Source organism: Thunnus thynnus, chromosome 18 (assembly GCF_963924715.1).
Source record: "Thunnus thynnus chromosome 18, fThuThy2.1, whole genome shotgun sequence".
In the NCBI taxonomy this organism is placed as follows: Eukaryota; Metazoa; Chordata; class Actinopteri; order Scombriformes; family Scombridae; genus Thunnus; species Thunnus thynnus.
In genome coordinates, this window is record NC_089534.1 from 27,337,964 (window position 1) to 27,354,832 (window position 16,869).

Genomic DNA, 16,869 nt, shown 5'->3' on the forward strand with positions numbered 1-16,869 from the left:
CTGGAAGACAGAACTGTTGATTTTTGATCGCTGGCAAAGTCTTTCATTTCCATTCACAAACATTGTGTCATATCTCTTAATTCAATTCCAAGTCTACTTCAACATGTCTGCATCTTGATTTTATTTATATGTTTTATTTCCTTTTCATTCTAAAAAGTAAAATTTTCCTTGATAAGATAATATCATTTGTCTTGTGTTTTTAAGATATGTCCATGGTGATTTTAATATGAAATGAAAATAATTTAATAAATAAATAGAGGGGGGGGGGGGGCATATCAGATGCAAATTATTTTTTCAAAATAGAGTATTTTATACACGTCTGGAAGGGGATCTTTAATTATATAAGCATGTTTACTGCTCTCTATCATTTTGCTCTCACCAATAATTCTATATTTTGTATATTTTGCAAAACTGCTATTTAAATACTGTTGTCAGTTTATCTGCTGTTAACTTTACAACCGTGTTTACCCTTTTGCTCTTTATCAGTAATTTTATTTGTTATTGTTTTATTGTTGGCTCTTCCATTCACAGATATAGATTTTGTAAATATTACCTTAGCTTTTATAATTTCTTGTACTTGTATTGTGCACTGTCTGGGAGTTTGACACAACAACATTTCACTCTACGTATTTGTATGCATGTGACCAATATTACATCTATTTTTCCCCATCAGATTAAATAAACCCTTCCGGCCACATGGTGTCGCTGTTTATTTCTATGTTCGCTTATTAGTGGTCAAACGAACCTTCTCGCTCGCCGTGGACAGTTTGAATAACCTTTATTGATACCGGTGTGAGGAGTGATAGTGAAACATGGGGGCTCGGGTCGCGCGTATGTTCAGAAATGTCAACATAGAGAACAGAGTACACCGAGAAATCTCAAAGGAGAAGCCGCGAGCAGCGCCCCGACACGCCGGCAGCACTGAGGGTGAGTGGCTCACAGCTCCGCTAACAACAATAATAACTTGTGTAACCGTCTCCTCTGAGGTCATGCCCACCGGGCTGGTTTCTCTGACTCACACTGACGAATGAAGCTTTCCAGATTAATCTCAAGAACAATGTCCCTATTAACGAGCATGTTGTGTGTTTCAGCGGCGGGAACGGCGGATTCGGTCCACCAGAAGAACGACCCGCTGCTCGCACTCCTCAAGACCGTGTATGTGGAGTCCACAGACCCGGCAGCAGCAGCAGCAGAGGTCAGGCTGAGACCCCGACCCTGTCCGTTTCTATTACAGCCATCTTAAATATCATCTGATAAGAATTACATTGGGAAGTTCTCTGTTCTAAACAATTAATGGTCATTTGGGGGTGGGGTAGGTGGTGGTGGTGGTGGTGGGTGGGGGGAGGGCGGGGGTGACGTGTAGGCTTCAGTATGATGAAGCAAAACTAACCTGATGTTTCCCACTACTCCTAATGAACTAAGTAGATGTAATTAACAGTAGCTCATGTGTTGAAGAATATGCAGTGCCAGTCAAAAGTTAAGACACACCTACTCATTCATTGGTTTTCTTTACTTTTACTATTTGCTATACTGTAGAACAATACTGAAGACATCAAAATTATAAAATAACATATAGAATCATGTAATAAACAAAAAAAGTGTTACGTAAACCATAATATGTTTCATATTTTAGACTCCTCAAAGTAGCCACTGTTTGCCTTGATGACAGCTTTGCACACTCCTGGCATTCGCTCAGCCACTTGGAGGAATATGAAAGATATTTTTGATGTCTTCAATGTTTTTCTACAATGTAGAAAATAGAATCTTTTCACAGACTGAAAGAATTTATGCCAAGGAGACACTTTATTATATACCTTTTAAGCATATTATAATGTTTCCTTTAGTTTATCTATCTATACAGTTTTTTCAGAACTTTTAGAGTCAACAATGAACCACCAGTGAGAGCGGAACAGGATGTATTTGTGTGTCTGAGGTCTGTCAGATAAACAGGAAATGATTGTTATGGGATATGTTGTAATTCCCTGTTGTTAACACTCTAAATGATTGTCTCCAGAACACTGGAGGACGGTCATGTAACACTTTCCTGCTCTTGGTCTCTTCTAGTCATGCTAGTGAAAGATCCCTGATGCTCTGCAGCCTGTTTATCATCTCATGTTCTCTTTAGTCATGCTGGTTCACCACTTTGGTCCAGACTAAAATATCTTTAGCAACTATTGTTGGATATTCATTCATTCAGTACAGTATCTCAACATCTACATGACAGATTGGCACAAAATTGGGTACAGACATTCATGATTACTGGAAGATTTCATGTAACATCAGGTCAAAATTTCAATTTGTCCAATACTTACCAAGACTGTAGTTTTGTTAGCTTGATTCTCTACTTTCTGAAAATGATAGTTCAGATATTTATTGGAACCAAAGTCAGCGTAACTCTCCCCATAAATCCTCATATTCTTTTGACAGATTCATTCTATTCTGCTTAATGTCTTGAATGGGCTTGATTAGTGAGTTTTTAATTAATTTTTTAGATGTTTACAGTATTTTTGTCAGGACATTTAGCAGCCTCGCTAGAAATATAAGAGAGCATTTATAGTTGTGACACCGTGACTATGATCTTATCCAGTAGTTAGACACCATTCTCTGGACCAAAGTGTTGGTTGGCTCCATATTTCATAGACATAATGTGGTCTTTGTCTAACTCTCTTCCCGATTTAAGTGTGAAGTGCTGTTAAGTATTGTAGACTCATTTTCTTACTCGATGTTGTCCTTCTCACAGGCATCCAAGGAGGTGACAGTGGGGAAAGAAGCGGAGCGCAGGCCTCTGAGATACAGCATGCCAGGTGACCTGTACGGCGTGGTGGAGCTCACAGACGTTCCTAAAGGCAAACTGACAATCGCAGAGGCTCTGAAGGCCCTCAGCAGCTACCAGCGTCAGCCTCAGACATGGACGCCGGAAAAGATCGCTCAAGAATATTGTCTGGATCTGAAAGACACAAAGGCTCTTCTACAGTTCTTCATGCCCTTCCAGGTTCAGATCATTCCGCCCAAGACTGACAGTGCCAAACAGATAAAGGCTTCTTAGGACTGGATTCATGGTGATTATTAACACCTGATTTATTTATGTATGTCAATAAAGTGCATTGGGAGAGTGACTTGATAGAAACTGATAAGCAGAGTTTCTCAAGCTTTGATATTTAACAAACAAAGAAAAATGAAAACAATACAATGATTAATACATACAAATATTTAAAGTTGCAATATATGACATTCATCCACTAGATGTCGCACTATAGCACCAACATCTCAGACCAAAATAAACGCGAAAGAAAGCCGCCAACTGACGAAACTCAGATCAAACTGTCAAACTAGGCAGAGCTGATTGAATATAGATCAAGATTCTGTTAATGCATTGCTTATTTCTCACCTCAAATGCTTTCAGAAACATATTTTAGTGTACTGTTGAGCTGTAATTTGGGAAAGTTTGTGATGCGGCTGCCATCTTGGCAATGGACGTGGAGGACATGGAGGAACTCACATGTACCAACATGCAGGCGTGGCTGGTGTGGCTACCAGAACAGAGAACAGAGAAGCTCGGACAACAACACACACAGAGACAGTGTGACTTCATTCACTGCTCAGGTCACCATTACTCCACTATATCTTTACATAGCAAATAGTTGTTGGTTGACATCCAGTGAGGCTCAATGTCATTTATTGAACCTTTAAATAATCTTTAAATATAGTTTCTTTATAAAGTCTTCCTCCTTGCCGGGAATAGAATACAAAAGTATTCATACTCAGATTCTCATGAGATTTTTGGGGATGTTAAAACAAGTCCAGAGGTTCAAAACAAAGGTTGAGAAACCCTGTTTTAAAGGAATAGTTGGGAAATGCATATTTTTGCTTTCTTTCTTGTGACATGATTAGCCTAGCGTAGCATAAAACCTGGAAGCAGGGGGAAACAGCTTAAGTAGCTCTGTCCAAAGTTACAAAATACACCTAACAACACCTAAAGCTCACTGAGTAATATGTTGTGTCTCATTTCTTGAGTTTGTACACCAAGAGAAATATAAAATTGACAATATGTAGTTTTAGGAGGAAGCTGTGGTGCTGCACAGAAGCACTGGGTGGATGGATAAGCTGTGATTTGTCAAGAAATAGTTCCAGCACATAAATACAAAATGTTGTTTTTACATTTTTAGTACAGATACATCATGTTAATTAGTAGTGAGGGGTTTTCGCTTCCAGTCTTTATGCTAAGCTAGGCTAACCAGAACTATTCCTTAATGTTATAGAAGACTATAGACTATTGTATGAATATATATCCAGTGAAGGTATAAACAGTATATAGCCAGCTTCTCCAAGTTAAATCAGTAAACAAATCTTTGTGTGAAGTTGTTTCATCAGTCACTCATTCAGCTGAGCTGCTCTATTTTAATATTTGGGTGTGTTCCATGTTTGTGAGTGTAAATCTGTTAAGCTAACAACACGCAGGCAAAGTCTTCTTTTGAAAACAGAGCACTTTACAATGTCTAGATGGCTCCACTCAAGGCTCACACGAAAACTTCTGATAGATATTCTGCTTTGGATTTTTGATAAAGTTGGAAAATAAGCTGGTAGTTAAAAACCGATGACTTCGTTTTGTTCAATAAAATAATCTCTACAAATCAATGTAGCTTTGGTAACAAAAAAATCTCAGGCTTCATCGACAAAGACAGTGACATGCAATTGAAAGCTCTAAAAACTTTTTTTCAAAGCATTATTTTTTCAAGTCAAGGTCGAGAATGAGTTCATACTCAGTATAGATTTGACATATTTCAGCTGCAGAGACAATTCATAGAAATAGAAAGCTAACATTTAATAGCTTTATAAAGTCACAGTTAAGATAGTGGTTGTAATTGATGTTGAACAAATTTGTTGTCTGCATAAATTGAAAAAACTTGTGAAAAAGCACTGTATAAGGAGACACTGGTTCATACTTTCAAACTAAGAACACAAGGAAGTAATTACTGCATGAAGCTAAAGTTAAACATCACTGTCTGTCACATATTAAGAGCATTTTGTCAACAACAGCTTACAGATAGAAATATAGACTTCTGTTATTTAACTGGCTGGCATTTGTCAATGAACGCAAGGGGTTTAAATGTCATTAATTTGGGAGTTTGACAATGCATTTATTAATGTGTTTTAAGAAGCATCCTGTGAAAAAACTGACTTGATAGAACAAATCAGACAGAGCTTTGAAGTTCTGATGGCAACCCTAGATTTGCAAAAACTCTCAGGAGATTTGTAAGGAAGTTGTAACTTCAACCCACACCATGTTTCACATGATCATTTTAACCCAAACCATGATCTTTTCCTAACCCTAACCAGACCTTAATCACAGGGTTGTCACATCATAAAACAGCGGGACAAGAATATTTTGAAGTGGCTTAAGAGAGTTATGCAAATCTAGGGTTACCATTTTGGCAAACTACCATTTCCAAGCTCAAGAATGAACGTTCAAGCTCAACATGAGCTTTTGTCGATGATAAGAATGAAGTTGTGATACTTGAACTTGAATTTGCTGCATATACGCACACTTTTTACAATAAATTATTAAAGATTATTTTGTCTTTAATGTTATTTCAGGTGTTGCATCTGATGTTTACAGATGCAGTTGCGTGTGTTCTGTAAACTAGCACCTTCAATCTGAACTTTTACTTTTCCACTGTGATCAATGTGGTGATGCAATCATTAAGATAACTGTCATAGCTTAACCACACGTAAAGCACACAGTAATCATTTTGATAACACTGAGGTTACTCCCCCCCTCCAACACACATGCACGTGCCCCAAAAGGCACTTCCTCCAATAAAGTCACGACCCCTTTGCCTGGTTTGTAGTTCCTATTGGATGACGCTGGAAAGGGGGTGTAAAAGTGCACTTTTGCCCGTGTAACTGGCTTCTGTGGGTGTCAGTTCTCACCGAATACAAAGCTGCGTCAAAGTAGCCACAGAGAGCGCGAATGCTGCCGGAAGCTGTACTATTCTGCCTTCAGAATAACGTACATGTTATAAAAATAAAAACTACGGTACTGTATTACAAAGAGTTGTGACATTATGATATGAGATAGAAATATTAACTGTAGGCAGGCTATAGAAAAATATTTAGAAAATATGCCTATTGATGTGTGTGGGGAGTTTCTGGTAAACATTTTTGTTTCATAGTAAGAGTTAACTGTACATGGTGACCATATCAGTACTCTCTGATATCTAAACTCATACTTTCACTGATACATGTGTGGAGAATAGTGTTTTATCTTTTGTAAGACAAGTAGCCTGCCCATGCACTGTTACAGTAATCTGGATGATATCAGAATCATCTTTTTTGGCCAAGTATGTTTACACATACAAAGAATTTGACTCTGGTTTAGTGGCTCTCAATGTACTTACACAGAATAACAAAACAACAATCTTCAGAAATATACACAAGGATTGATGATATACAGGTGAAACCGTTTCTGTGAACTGTAAACAGGTGACAAATAGTGCAAAGAAGTGAAGAGTGCTGAGATGAATATTAAATGGTAAAAAAAAGAGAGACATGTTTATTCACATATAGTATATAGTAGGTGGTTATGTCTAGTATATACAGCCTGTTCAGATATACAGTAGTGAGTGAAATGTATTGCATTGGTTACATTCTTGCTACACTGGTACATGCACATACATTACATTCACTAGAGTAGCCTTATAGCTTACTCAACCAGTAGGCTTACTTCAACTCAGTGCACTCTTTCTACACTTATCATTATTATTATTATTATGATTATGATGATGATGATTATTTTATCATGGCCGTGTGGGTAGCACGTTGTGTTTGTGAAAGAGCAGTTATAAAAAAAACTTTGTGGGGACATTTATTTAGAAGTCCAGATAGGAAGTGGTATGTGTGTATTGTCGCTGCCTTGCCGGAAGTTCCCCACAGTGAGAGTAGTTTGTATCAGTGTGATGGTTATCTGGGTTACATACAGTAGATAGGCCGGTACATTTCACACTGGAGGACGGCTCGCTCGCACCTCACAGCTGTATGAGGAGAAAAGGATTAAAGAGAAGCCTGGAAACACTCGACTTCATATTTTCTCCTTCCTTATAAACGTGGATAATCTATGCTCCACTGGAAACAAAGCCAGACCAACCAAATGCGGCTTTCACTTCATCTACGGCTGCAGCTGTGTAGGTGGCGGCATTATTGGTCGTCGCACTGTTGATAAAACACACCGCAAACCACACAGGGCCCACGTTTAGAAGAAGCATCCCTGGCCGACTTGTTTGATAGAAGAACTGGTTTTATGTCTTCACTACAACGAGGAGGAGAAGATCGTTTCGGGGCGGCGAGATGCACCATTTGGAGGACTGAGCTTCAACACTTGGGCTTCATCATGGGAGACTGAAGCAGGTAATGTCAACAGAGAAGCGTTTGAAGACAGCAAGAGGCGATCGACAAAAGAAATAAAACATTATATTTCAGATACGTTTTCTAAACAACGAAAGTAAGACACAGACGTGGTTTCGCGCTCGTCCTCAGAGATGTAAACTCTCCATGAATCACTGTTTGTCGTCTCAACCATTTTGGTGGCATAACAACGGAACAGATGAGGCTGTAACGTTACACAGACTGAATGATAATAAGCTATAACAGTGTCATGGTGAACTGCTGGGGTTGGCCTTGGCCTCAGCTGCTCTTAGTGGGAGGTCTATGGACTGAAGGCCTGCTTTGATCGAGGTGTAGTTTTGTTTGGCACTGATTTTTCCTACATTCGGGAAAAAAATTGGTCTTTCAGGACACCTCGGAGCTCATTTCACAGATTTATAATCCGTTGTGGAAATGTTTGGATGTGATTTACCTTATATAAATTAATGTCTTTAACATATCGCCACTTGCTAGTTTATTGGGAAATATTTGACAATATCTGACTTATATTTCATAACGTTATATGCATAACAACACTTAAATTACAAACTTGATACAAAGCTTTCCTACATGGATTAATATGTCAGCAAAGATGAGTCGTAGAGATTTAAATCTTATCACACCTAAATGTGAAATGTAATCACTACAGAATATCATTGAAACATTTTACTATCTTACTCTAGAATCATCTATCCGCATTTAACGTTATGTAGTTTGAATTCCCATCTTTGAAGTTTCTTTAAGACACTTCAAAGTCTCGCAAATTGAAGAACTTGATTGTTTTTGATAAAGGTTCACAAATTCAGACAGAAAATTAAAGCATCAGGTTGCTCAAAACCATTTTTAAGGTCAAGTCAAAAAAAAATAAAAAAAATCAAGGTGCTCACATTGGAAACCCTGAACACTTGAATTTTCTGTCTGAATTTGTGAACTTGAAAGAAAATTTAAATGTCCTTAAAAATGCAAAACTTCAATCAAGTTCAAATGAATTGGAATTAAGAGGTTATTTCTTTGAATTTGCCTGTCTTACTTGTGTCTTACACAAGGCTGTAGAATTAATGTTCTGTTCATTGGCGGTGCCTCTGCTGAATGACTTGAGTAGCAAGCTAACATTACAGTGCAGTTAGCTAACAACCGTATGCTAATCCACAATTTATTTGAAATTTACAGTGTCTAATCCAAAATGCTCCCTCACATTACATCTCAGATGATTTGAAGTCATGATTATCTGTTCAGCTCAGCTTGCTAATTATCTAAATTTTGCTAGCAAAGAGAACAACAGTAGCCTAGTTTACTGTTAAGGTAGTGGATCATATAGCCTGTTGTGTTTATATACTGTTAATTTAAAATTAGAACAGATTATTATACATCCAGTATTTTTTTCCACATTTGTATGACTGTCAAATAAAAAGTGACAGCCCTCATAGTAGTTGAATTCAGTCATTCAGTTATAAAAAAATTCAAATTATTTCGGCTTTTCTTTGCTTCCATATCACTCTAGTCTCAGACTACAATCAATCAATCCATCACCAGTGTTAAACAATACCAACTGAAATAGACCAGGTACTTTCTGACAGGTTGTTATTGTGTTAACTTGTAAATCTTTTAGCATCAACTTGGACTTACTAGGCAGGTTGCCAGTGAATCTTTTGTCTCCTCAGTATACTTCTAAGTGATTCAAGGTTACAAGATGTGGCTGAAAAGCTCTCAGTATATTTCTCTCCACAATTCTATGATACATAATTGCAACATATTTGAACAATTCTCAGTCTTTCAGAATGCTAAGTGCCCGATCATCCATTTTAGTTCAGCTTTACTTGATTGCTCAGAGGCTGAAGTGGCAATTTTAACATTTTAGGTCACTCTGCCACGAAAGGAATGGGAAAAGATGTGGTATTACCTTCCATATAGAGGTACACTGCTGCATAGTATTGTGATCCACAAGGCCCATTTCCTCTAAAAAATGTGACGTGTATTGATGTGAAGTGAATGGAGCAGAAAGTGGGCCAAGATTAATCCAGTTTCTTATTTGCTCTCATTCACCAGGTCTTCTTTGTGATGGAGCAGTGGGTAATTGTGGCAGATGATATGCTTGTCATCACCATATGAATAAAGCAAAGTCTTCCCGGCTTCACTGCTGCCAGCCTGTTTATCTCCTTACTACAGCTTTTTCTCTCTTGACTGTCTTGGTGACAGATGTGATAACATTATCTGTTGAGTGACTACATATCTAGGTATCAAAGCAGCAGCCAACCTGTGTTATAGCATGGCTACGTGGCAGAAAAGGCTGATATGCTTTTTAACACCTGCACTGTGCACATAATTGCTTATAATTGAATTCGCTTGATTTTCACACACATGGGGCTAGAAATTAATGAAAAACCTTCTTTTGTGTGGAAATTAATAATTTTAAGAACTTACAAATGGACTCTTTTAAAGCTGCCCTTCACTACAGCACATTTATTTGGCATTTGCTGTTTAGCCACTGTAAATGATACCAGGCAGTCTGAAATAAGTGTCCAATGTTTGTACAAGTGATAAGGGTTTTTATTGCAGTATTTGACTTGTCCCCAGTTGAATACTCACTGTTGGTTACTGGCAGCGGTTGAGAAAAGCACTTTGTTTTAACAGGATCTGGCAAACACCAGAGATTCTTTATTTTTCCCCTCTTTAGACAAATGCTGTCCAGTCACATTTTTAGTTATATTCCTAAAGAAAATATATGTGTTAGCTTTCTTTCCCAGAGTTAGCGAAGAAGATGATATCAAGTACAGTGCTGCAGTCAAGATGTAGTTAGCCTAGCTTAGCATAAAGACTGAGGACAGAGGGAAACAGCTAGCCTGGCTCCTTCCAAGCTGAAACCTATCAACACCTCTAAAGTTTGCCTATTTAACACTGTGTATCTAATTCGTTTAAATTGTACACAAACAGAAATGTAAAAATGACAGTTTGTAGTTTTGGTGGGAGTTGCGTGCTGGAGTTATTTCTTGACAAACAGTGTATCCATCTGCCTAGCACTTCAAGGCAACATATTCTGGCTGCAGTGTTGGTTTCCTTACAGTTAGTGAGGACAGATTTTAATATATCGCTGTACAGGCACAATGACACCAAACCTGTTATTCTCACTGTGACAACCAGACTTCAGAAAGCTGTACACGGTCACTGCGCCTTGCTGTTCACCAAGAAATAGTTCCAGAATGTAACTCCACCAACAAAATGTTGTTTTCTATTTGTGTATTGATTAACAAACAAGATAGAACAAGTTTTAGAGGTGTTTGTAGGGGTATTTTTGGATAGAGAAGTTAGCTGTTTCCCTCTGTTTCCAGTCTTTATGCTAAGCTAGGCTAACCACCTCCTGACTCCAGCTCTGTACTTAAACGGACATGACATTGATATCAATCTTCTTATCTCCCTCTTTGAAGAAAGAAGAATACATACCAAAATGTTGAGCTACTCTTTTAACCACATTGACTTTGATTGTGTTTAGCATTGAAATCCTTAAAACATTTTAAACCAATTAGCTTTAGGTTTTGACAGTTATCATCAAACTCATTCAGCCCACAGCCAGTTTCTGAGGTGCTGAGCTGTAGAAAAGTCTAGAAAAATGAGGGGAAGTTTTTAGTGTGCAGGTTCCACGCTTCATTATTTTCTTTATTTATCGCACTAATTTAATTTGTCATGCTTTGATATGTACAAAATTAAAGCACCAAGTCGAACAAATTGTTATTAGCTCCTGTGATGGAAGGGCAGTAGTTTGCATGTTTATCAACTGGAAATGGCCACAATAGAAATTCTAACACTTTGAAACAATTTTTATTCTTAAAACATGGATTATTTTCTTGTGTCAGTACTAATAATTCTGAAGGGAGAGCTGAATTATTATATTCGTCACTCATTCTGGATAAACCTTTGCAAGTATAAGTCAAAGTGACATTTAATTTTCGTACAGTGGTCCCTGTATGTTTGAGAGAGATCATGGCAGCATAGAGTTAACCGGGGGGATGTAGTTATATAACCCTGAGTTGAAGGCTCACAGTTAATGTCATTACAACTCCAAGGGGAATTTTGATGGAGAGGATGCCAACTTAATCTGGTCCTTTCACACAGATGGTTTTAATTTTTATATTAACACTTAAGTCTTCAGATTTTCTCAGGAGTCAGAGGGAAATCTCAGTTACAGTCACAGTGAAAGGCATTGAATATCATGTACATTATGTGATATATTTTTGGATTTACTACATTTTTGTGTACATCATAGGGTCTGGCAGCCATGAAGACACCACCATGTTGTGTTGAGCTGGGAATACCTGCATCCACAGCATCATGTTCAGCATGAGCTCACCAGCGACGATGCCTGCTCACCCTGGGGAAGAATGGTTCACTCCGCTACTGTTCCCCTTCCAGAGGCAGGGGACGTCGACACCAGTCTCTGCTGCCTTGTTACGGGGCTGCTGAACCTTTCCGTGAGGCTGCCGATGGAGAACATCTCCATGGCAAACGTTTCCCTGGGCTCCCGGTTGCCCCTGGAGCCCATCACACCAACAGCGGACTCCTCGGAGAGCCTGCAAGGTGTCAGCCTACCTCTGCAGGTCTTCTTTGGCTTTGTCATGGTCGCCATCCTGCTGGTTGCCCTTTTGGGAAACGTGGTGGTGTGCCTGATGGTTTACCAGAGATCCGCCATGCGCTCGGCCATCAACATCCTCTTGGCGAGCCTGGCGTTTGCAGACATGATGCTGGCCATCCTGAACATGCCATTTGCTCTGGTTACCGTCATGACCACCGACTGGATTTTTGGAGACATTTTCTGTCGAGTTTCGGCCATGCTCTTTTGGTTCTTTGTGATGGAGGGAGTGGCTATACTGCTTATAATAAGCATAGATCGCTTTCTTATTATTGTTCAGAAACAAGATAAGCTGAGCCCTCAGAGAGCTAAAGTGCTAATAATGGTCACATGGGGACTCTCTTTCATTTTCTCTTTTCCTCTGGCTGTTGGTTCCCCTCCCCTACAGATCCCTCCCAGGGCCCCTCAGTGTGTTTTTGGCTACAGCATTGATCCTGGTTACCACGCGTATGTATTGATAATAATGCTAGTCTTCTTCTTCATACCTTTCATGGTCATGCTGTACACATTCATGGGGATCCTGAACACCATCCGCCACAATGCGATCCGCATCCACAGCCACCCGGACAGCATCTGTCTGAGCCAGGCCAGCAAACTGGGCCTGCTGAGCCTCCAGAGGCCCTTCCAAATGAACATAGACATGAGCTTCAAGACCCGTGCCTTCACCACCATCCTCATCCTCTTCTCTGTGTTTACAGTGTGCTGGGCACCCTTCACTGCCTACAGTTTGGTAACTACCTTCAGTGATGGCTTCTACCACAAAGACAGCTTTTTTCAAATCAGTACATGGGTCCTGTGGTTGTGCTACCTCAAGTCAGCCCTCAACCCTCTCATTTATTACTGGCGGATCAAGAAGTTCCGCGATGCCTGCCTCGATCTGATGCCCAAGTACTTCAAGTTTCTTCCTCAGCTGCCAGGCAACACCAAGAGGCGCATACAGCCAAGCGCTGTGTACGTGTGCGGAGAGCATCGCTCTGTGGTTTAAAGGAGCAATCGACCCTCAAACACTTTTACACTGTTAAAAACACATCTACTGATATGATGTACCTTACATTTCTGGGACTGTTTTATTGTTTGGTGGTATACTTCTCACAGCAGGTGTTCAGACAGAAAATAGCACTGCATTCGTTAAAGGCTATGGGCTGTGTTGGTGTGGATGTGTGGCTAAGGGTACCAGTGAGAAAATGAAATATGTATGGATATAAGTATATCCATGAGTTTTACAGTGTATCCGATACTAAAAAAAATATGCTCAGTGGTTTATAAAATTTACAATTCTAGTTCCGATACCTGAACTTTGATACAGTTACCAAAACACTACTTTTTTGATACCTTACTTTGCCAAAAAACTATACAATAACCTTGATAAAAAGTCTAAAATTGGGAACATTTCACTTGAAGTCAGGGACTGTCTTACTGATAAACTACTTTTGAACTCAAGGTTCACTTACTAGCTTTTTCCTGAGTTTTTGACTGTATGTCAGCAGTCTTCAGTGAATGGTTCTGTACCCAACCCTACACTGGAAAGTTATGGCAGCATCATTTTCTCCTCCCCCTCTGCGTTGCATTAGCAGATGATGTTACATTTCATCGCAGCAAAAATTGAGCCAGGTTCAACTTATTTGCTGGACGACCCTGTGTGTTTTTCTTTCTTTTTTTTTTTTGTCTTAATACAGCCTAATTGGGTCAGGTCCTTACAATCAAGCCAGGGATCTGTGTAGACTTAACATGTAACACTTAACATTCCAGATGTTTATGAAGACAATCTAGTTCTTACATAGAATTTAGTTGTTATCAAATATTCACAGCTAACTGCCAGGTGGAACTGTCATGCATACATTCACAAAGCATTGGCAGTTTAGTTCATGATTTCTTTTGGCTCCTAGAACTGTTATTTTTGGAAGTTATGTTACACCTCAGTGACATCCTATTTACATGGTTGATGGCTTCTTGGACGACACTACAGATTTTTCCTAGCAACTGATTAACACATTAAGTGTTAAGTGTTTATTAGATCAGACGTTATGGTGCACCCTGATTTAGTAAGTCACTAGTTGGAAAGTAATTGTAGTTACTAAGAACTTAAGAAAGACTAACACACAAACTTAGTGATGGATTTACGATTAGCTGGTGCAATCCGGTCCTTGTTAAACATACAATTTTCATTTTTCTCATTATGGTCTTGCAAGGTTTAATAGCTATTTGCTTAAAAGAGAGATCATTTCAAGCAACCTGTAAAATACATGACTGACTATTCGCTCCTTCAGCAACATCATCAACCTATTCTGCACCTGACAAACATGCCACTTACTGGTATTTGCTTCTCATGTAGAAGGGGGAAGAACATTACCACTCTTGCAGTATCATGCTTTGTTTTCTACCAAAATAAGAACTTTTTTTCTAGACTACACTGGAAGTCCAATGGCCTGTTGAGTCTGTGAAGATTGTCATGGTTTTAGGACAAGAAGAAGCACCCAGTCAAAGGCAGCTGGACTGGATGTTTGGTCTTGGTCTCAAATAGCAGAACAGACAGCAGGTCCGTTTGTGTTTGACTTAGTACCTTGCCCTGACTTACTGCAACTAGAAAGACAACCATACAGGGAATGATATATTATAAAAGAGGTAGAGACACTCATCTCCACCAACAGCAACCTCAGCAGTAGGGCTGGGTATGGTTGTTTTTAGTACCAATACAATACTTCGGTCTCTGTAATGATACCAAAAGTTCACAGATGTTAGAGGTGTAAACCCAAGAAGCCACAAAAGCTTTATGCCCAAATACAATCTAAAATTGGCCAAATCATTATTTAAATGAACGATCTTGTCATTGAGTAAGTCGGCAAGAATACCAAACTGTTTAAACATTTCCATCGGTACTCAGGTTTGATATCCAGCCCTACTACGTAGATCAGAATGCAGTGCAGGTAAGAACACAACCTTCTCTAAACCTGCTCTTTCTCCTATGATGTTATCACTATAGCTATCTCTGCACCTACTAAACCCACAGTACTCAATTCTTCTCTGAGGGTGACTCTGTGTCATCCTTGGCAATGCAAGAAATCTTTAAGTGAAGCAGTCGACTGAAGGACACCATAAAAGTAAATGAAAACACTTTATAACACCTGGAATGCACTGAGTGACAGAGTATCCATGGGTGAAGTTTTTTGCTTTAATATTGTACTAGAAAGACAGGCGCTGCTGGGTTTGACTTGATCATACGTATTTTCTTGCCACTGAAATCATGAGAAGTGGGGAAATGACCGTGTGTTTTAGCTGCATAGAATTTGTTTTACAAGGCATGTAAATTATCAGCTTCAATGGAATTTGAAAGTGGTTAGAAAGTGGCCACGACACATTTGAACGTGTTTTTATTTAAATGTTTTGAATGTGCCTATTGATTAGTCCATTTGCCAGTCAGAATGCTGCTATATCTGGTGAAAATGTGCAATTTCAGTGTACTGTACTGTTGAATGTAATAAAGAAATAGACATTTCTTACCTTGGTAAACTGTCTTAAAAGGGTCTTTTATTTGTCCGTTGTGGATCAATCAGTCATCACCTTTATTAGCTCATGGTAGGGTTGGGTAATGATGTATACCTGAAGACAGCAGAATTGCAATGGGAGAAGTTGCTGCTCCTGGAAATATTTAAGTATAGACAATTTGGCATGGTGGACACCTCTAAACACTACAATACCCATAAGCCTGGTCTGCCATTGCTATGAAGAGGAAGCCAGAACTGCAGTGCTTTCAGAATGCTCTGACATTACATTTGGAAACAAAACACAATGCCATACTTACTGAATTTATCCAGAATTGACCTGTAATGCAAAAGTGAATTTATTTTTAAAAGTACTCACTGATTTTAGCATTAAATTCCTATAACATTGTTGGACTCACAATGGACAGTTCTTTACAAAAAAAGATCAAAATCGATGCAGCAGAACCAGAGATATTGTATTTTTTAAAATATTCTATGCATTCCTCTTCCTAGTTGAAACCTGATGTCTATGTTATCTACAATGCAGCTCAACTCAGTTCACTCAAATGTACAGATTCAGGTGTGTTGTGCTAGTTGTGGCTAATGAAGCATGAAGCTGTTAGCCTCCAGCAGAGATGAGGAGCAGCTACAGAGGTCTAACTTCACATCTTTCTAACTCCACACCCCCATTTTTTTCATTTTTAAACTTGTATTCTTCAGCCCCAATTGATGCTGACTCAAGTGACATCACTTGAGGCAATTTATCAGATTCCACACGGCTCCCTCTGGAGGCACAAAAGGCTTTGTATATTAAAGGACAACTCCATCTACATTCTTTTCCAGGTTCAAATGGAAATGCCCACTTAGCCGTGTGTCGTGTGTTGGAGCGCTGCAAGCGATGTCGCAGTGCCGAGTCTGAGCGTGTGAAATGTTTATAAATGCACAGGATGGAGCAGAGGGACAGACAGCTGCTGAGTGCCGGGAGCAGAGCCCAAGCTTCAGGATGAATAACACCCACGAGTCACATCGGATTCTACTCTGATCTGGAGCAGGTGGGAGGAGAGCTCCAAGTTTATTTTTTAAACTTTGAGCTGCAGCAACAGTGAGTGCTCCATCTGTGTGTCGGTTAGTACATTTAGCAGAGCAGCAGCAACAGTGAGTGCTCAGTCTGTCTCTGTGTACTTTGACCAAAATTTGAATTTTCGGATTTGAATATTTGAATATGGAACACTACTAGGAAGCTATAGAATGATATAAAAAATAAAATAAATAAAATAATGGTCCCACCCTTTAACATACACAGTAGTACTCCCCAACACCTGTAAACACACTTTGATTTGTAAAATCAAT

General features: G+C 39.1%; 2 protein-coding genes across 3 annotated transcripts; both read left to right on the plus strand.

Moving 5' to 3' along the window:
- The first annotated feature begins 740 nt into the window (after nucleotides 1-740).
- ndufaf4 (NADH:ubiquinone oxidoreductase complex assembly factor 4) lies at nucleotides 741-5,572 on the plus strand. Of its 2 annotated transcripts, none has more exons than XM_067572378.1 (3): nucleotides 741-927; nucleotides 1,092-1,195; nucleotides 2,741-5,572. In XM_067572378.1, exons 1-3 carry the CDS (start codon nucleotides 813-815, stop codon nucleotides 3,044-3,046), a joined length of 525 nt encoding a protein of 174 aa, XP_067428479.1. In that variant the 5' UTR covers nucleotides 741-812; the 3' UTR covers nucleotides 3,047-5,572. The 2 variants fall into 2 exon arrangements, with proteins under 2 accessions (XP_067428479.1, XP_067428480.1); XM_067572379.1 differs by having other exon boundaries at nucleotides 1,092-1,190; nucleotides 2,739-5,572.
- A 744-nt stretch (nucleotides 5,573-6,316) lies between these two features.
- gpr63 (G protein-coupled receptor 63) lies at nucleotides 6,317-15,547 on the plus strand. Its single transcript, XM_067572408.1, has 2 exons — nucleotides 6,317-7,404; nucleotides 11,678-15,547. The coding sequence occupies exon 2, from the start codon at nucleotides 11,793-11,795 to the stop codon at nucleotides 13,023-13,025; it is 1,233 nt and encodes a 410-aa protein (XP_067428509.1). The 5' UTR covers nucleotides 6,317-7,404; nucleotides 11,678-11,792; the 3' UTR covers nucleotides 13,026-15,547.
- Nucleotides 15,548-16,869: the final 1,322 nt, after the last annotated feature.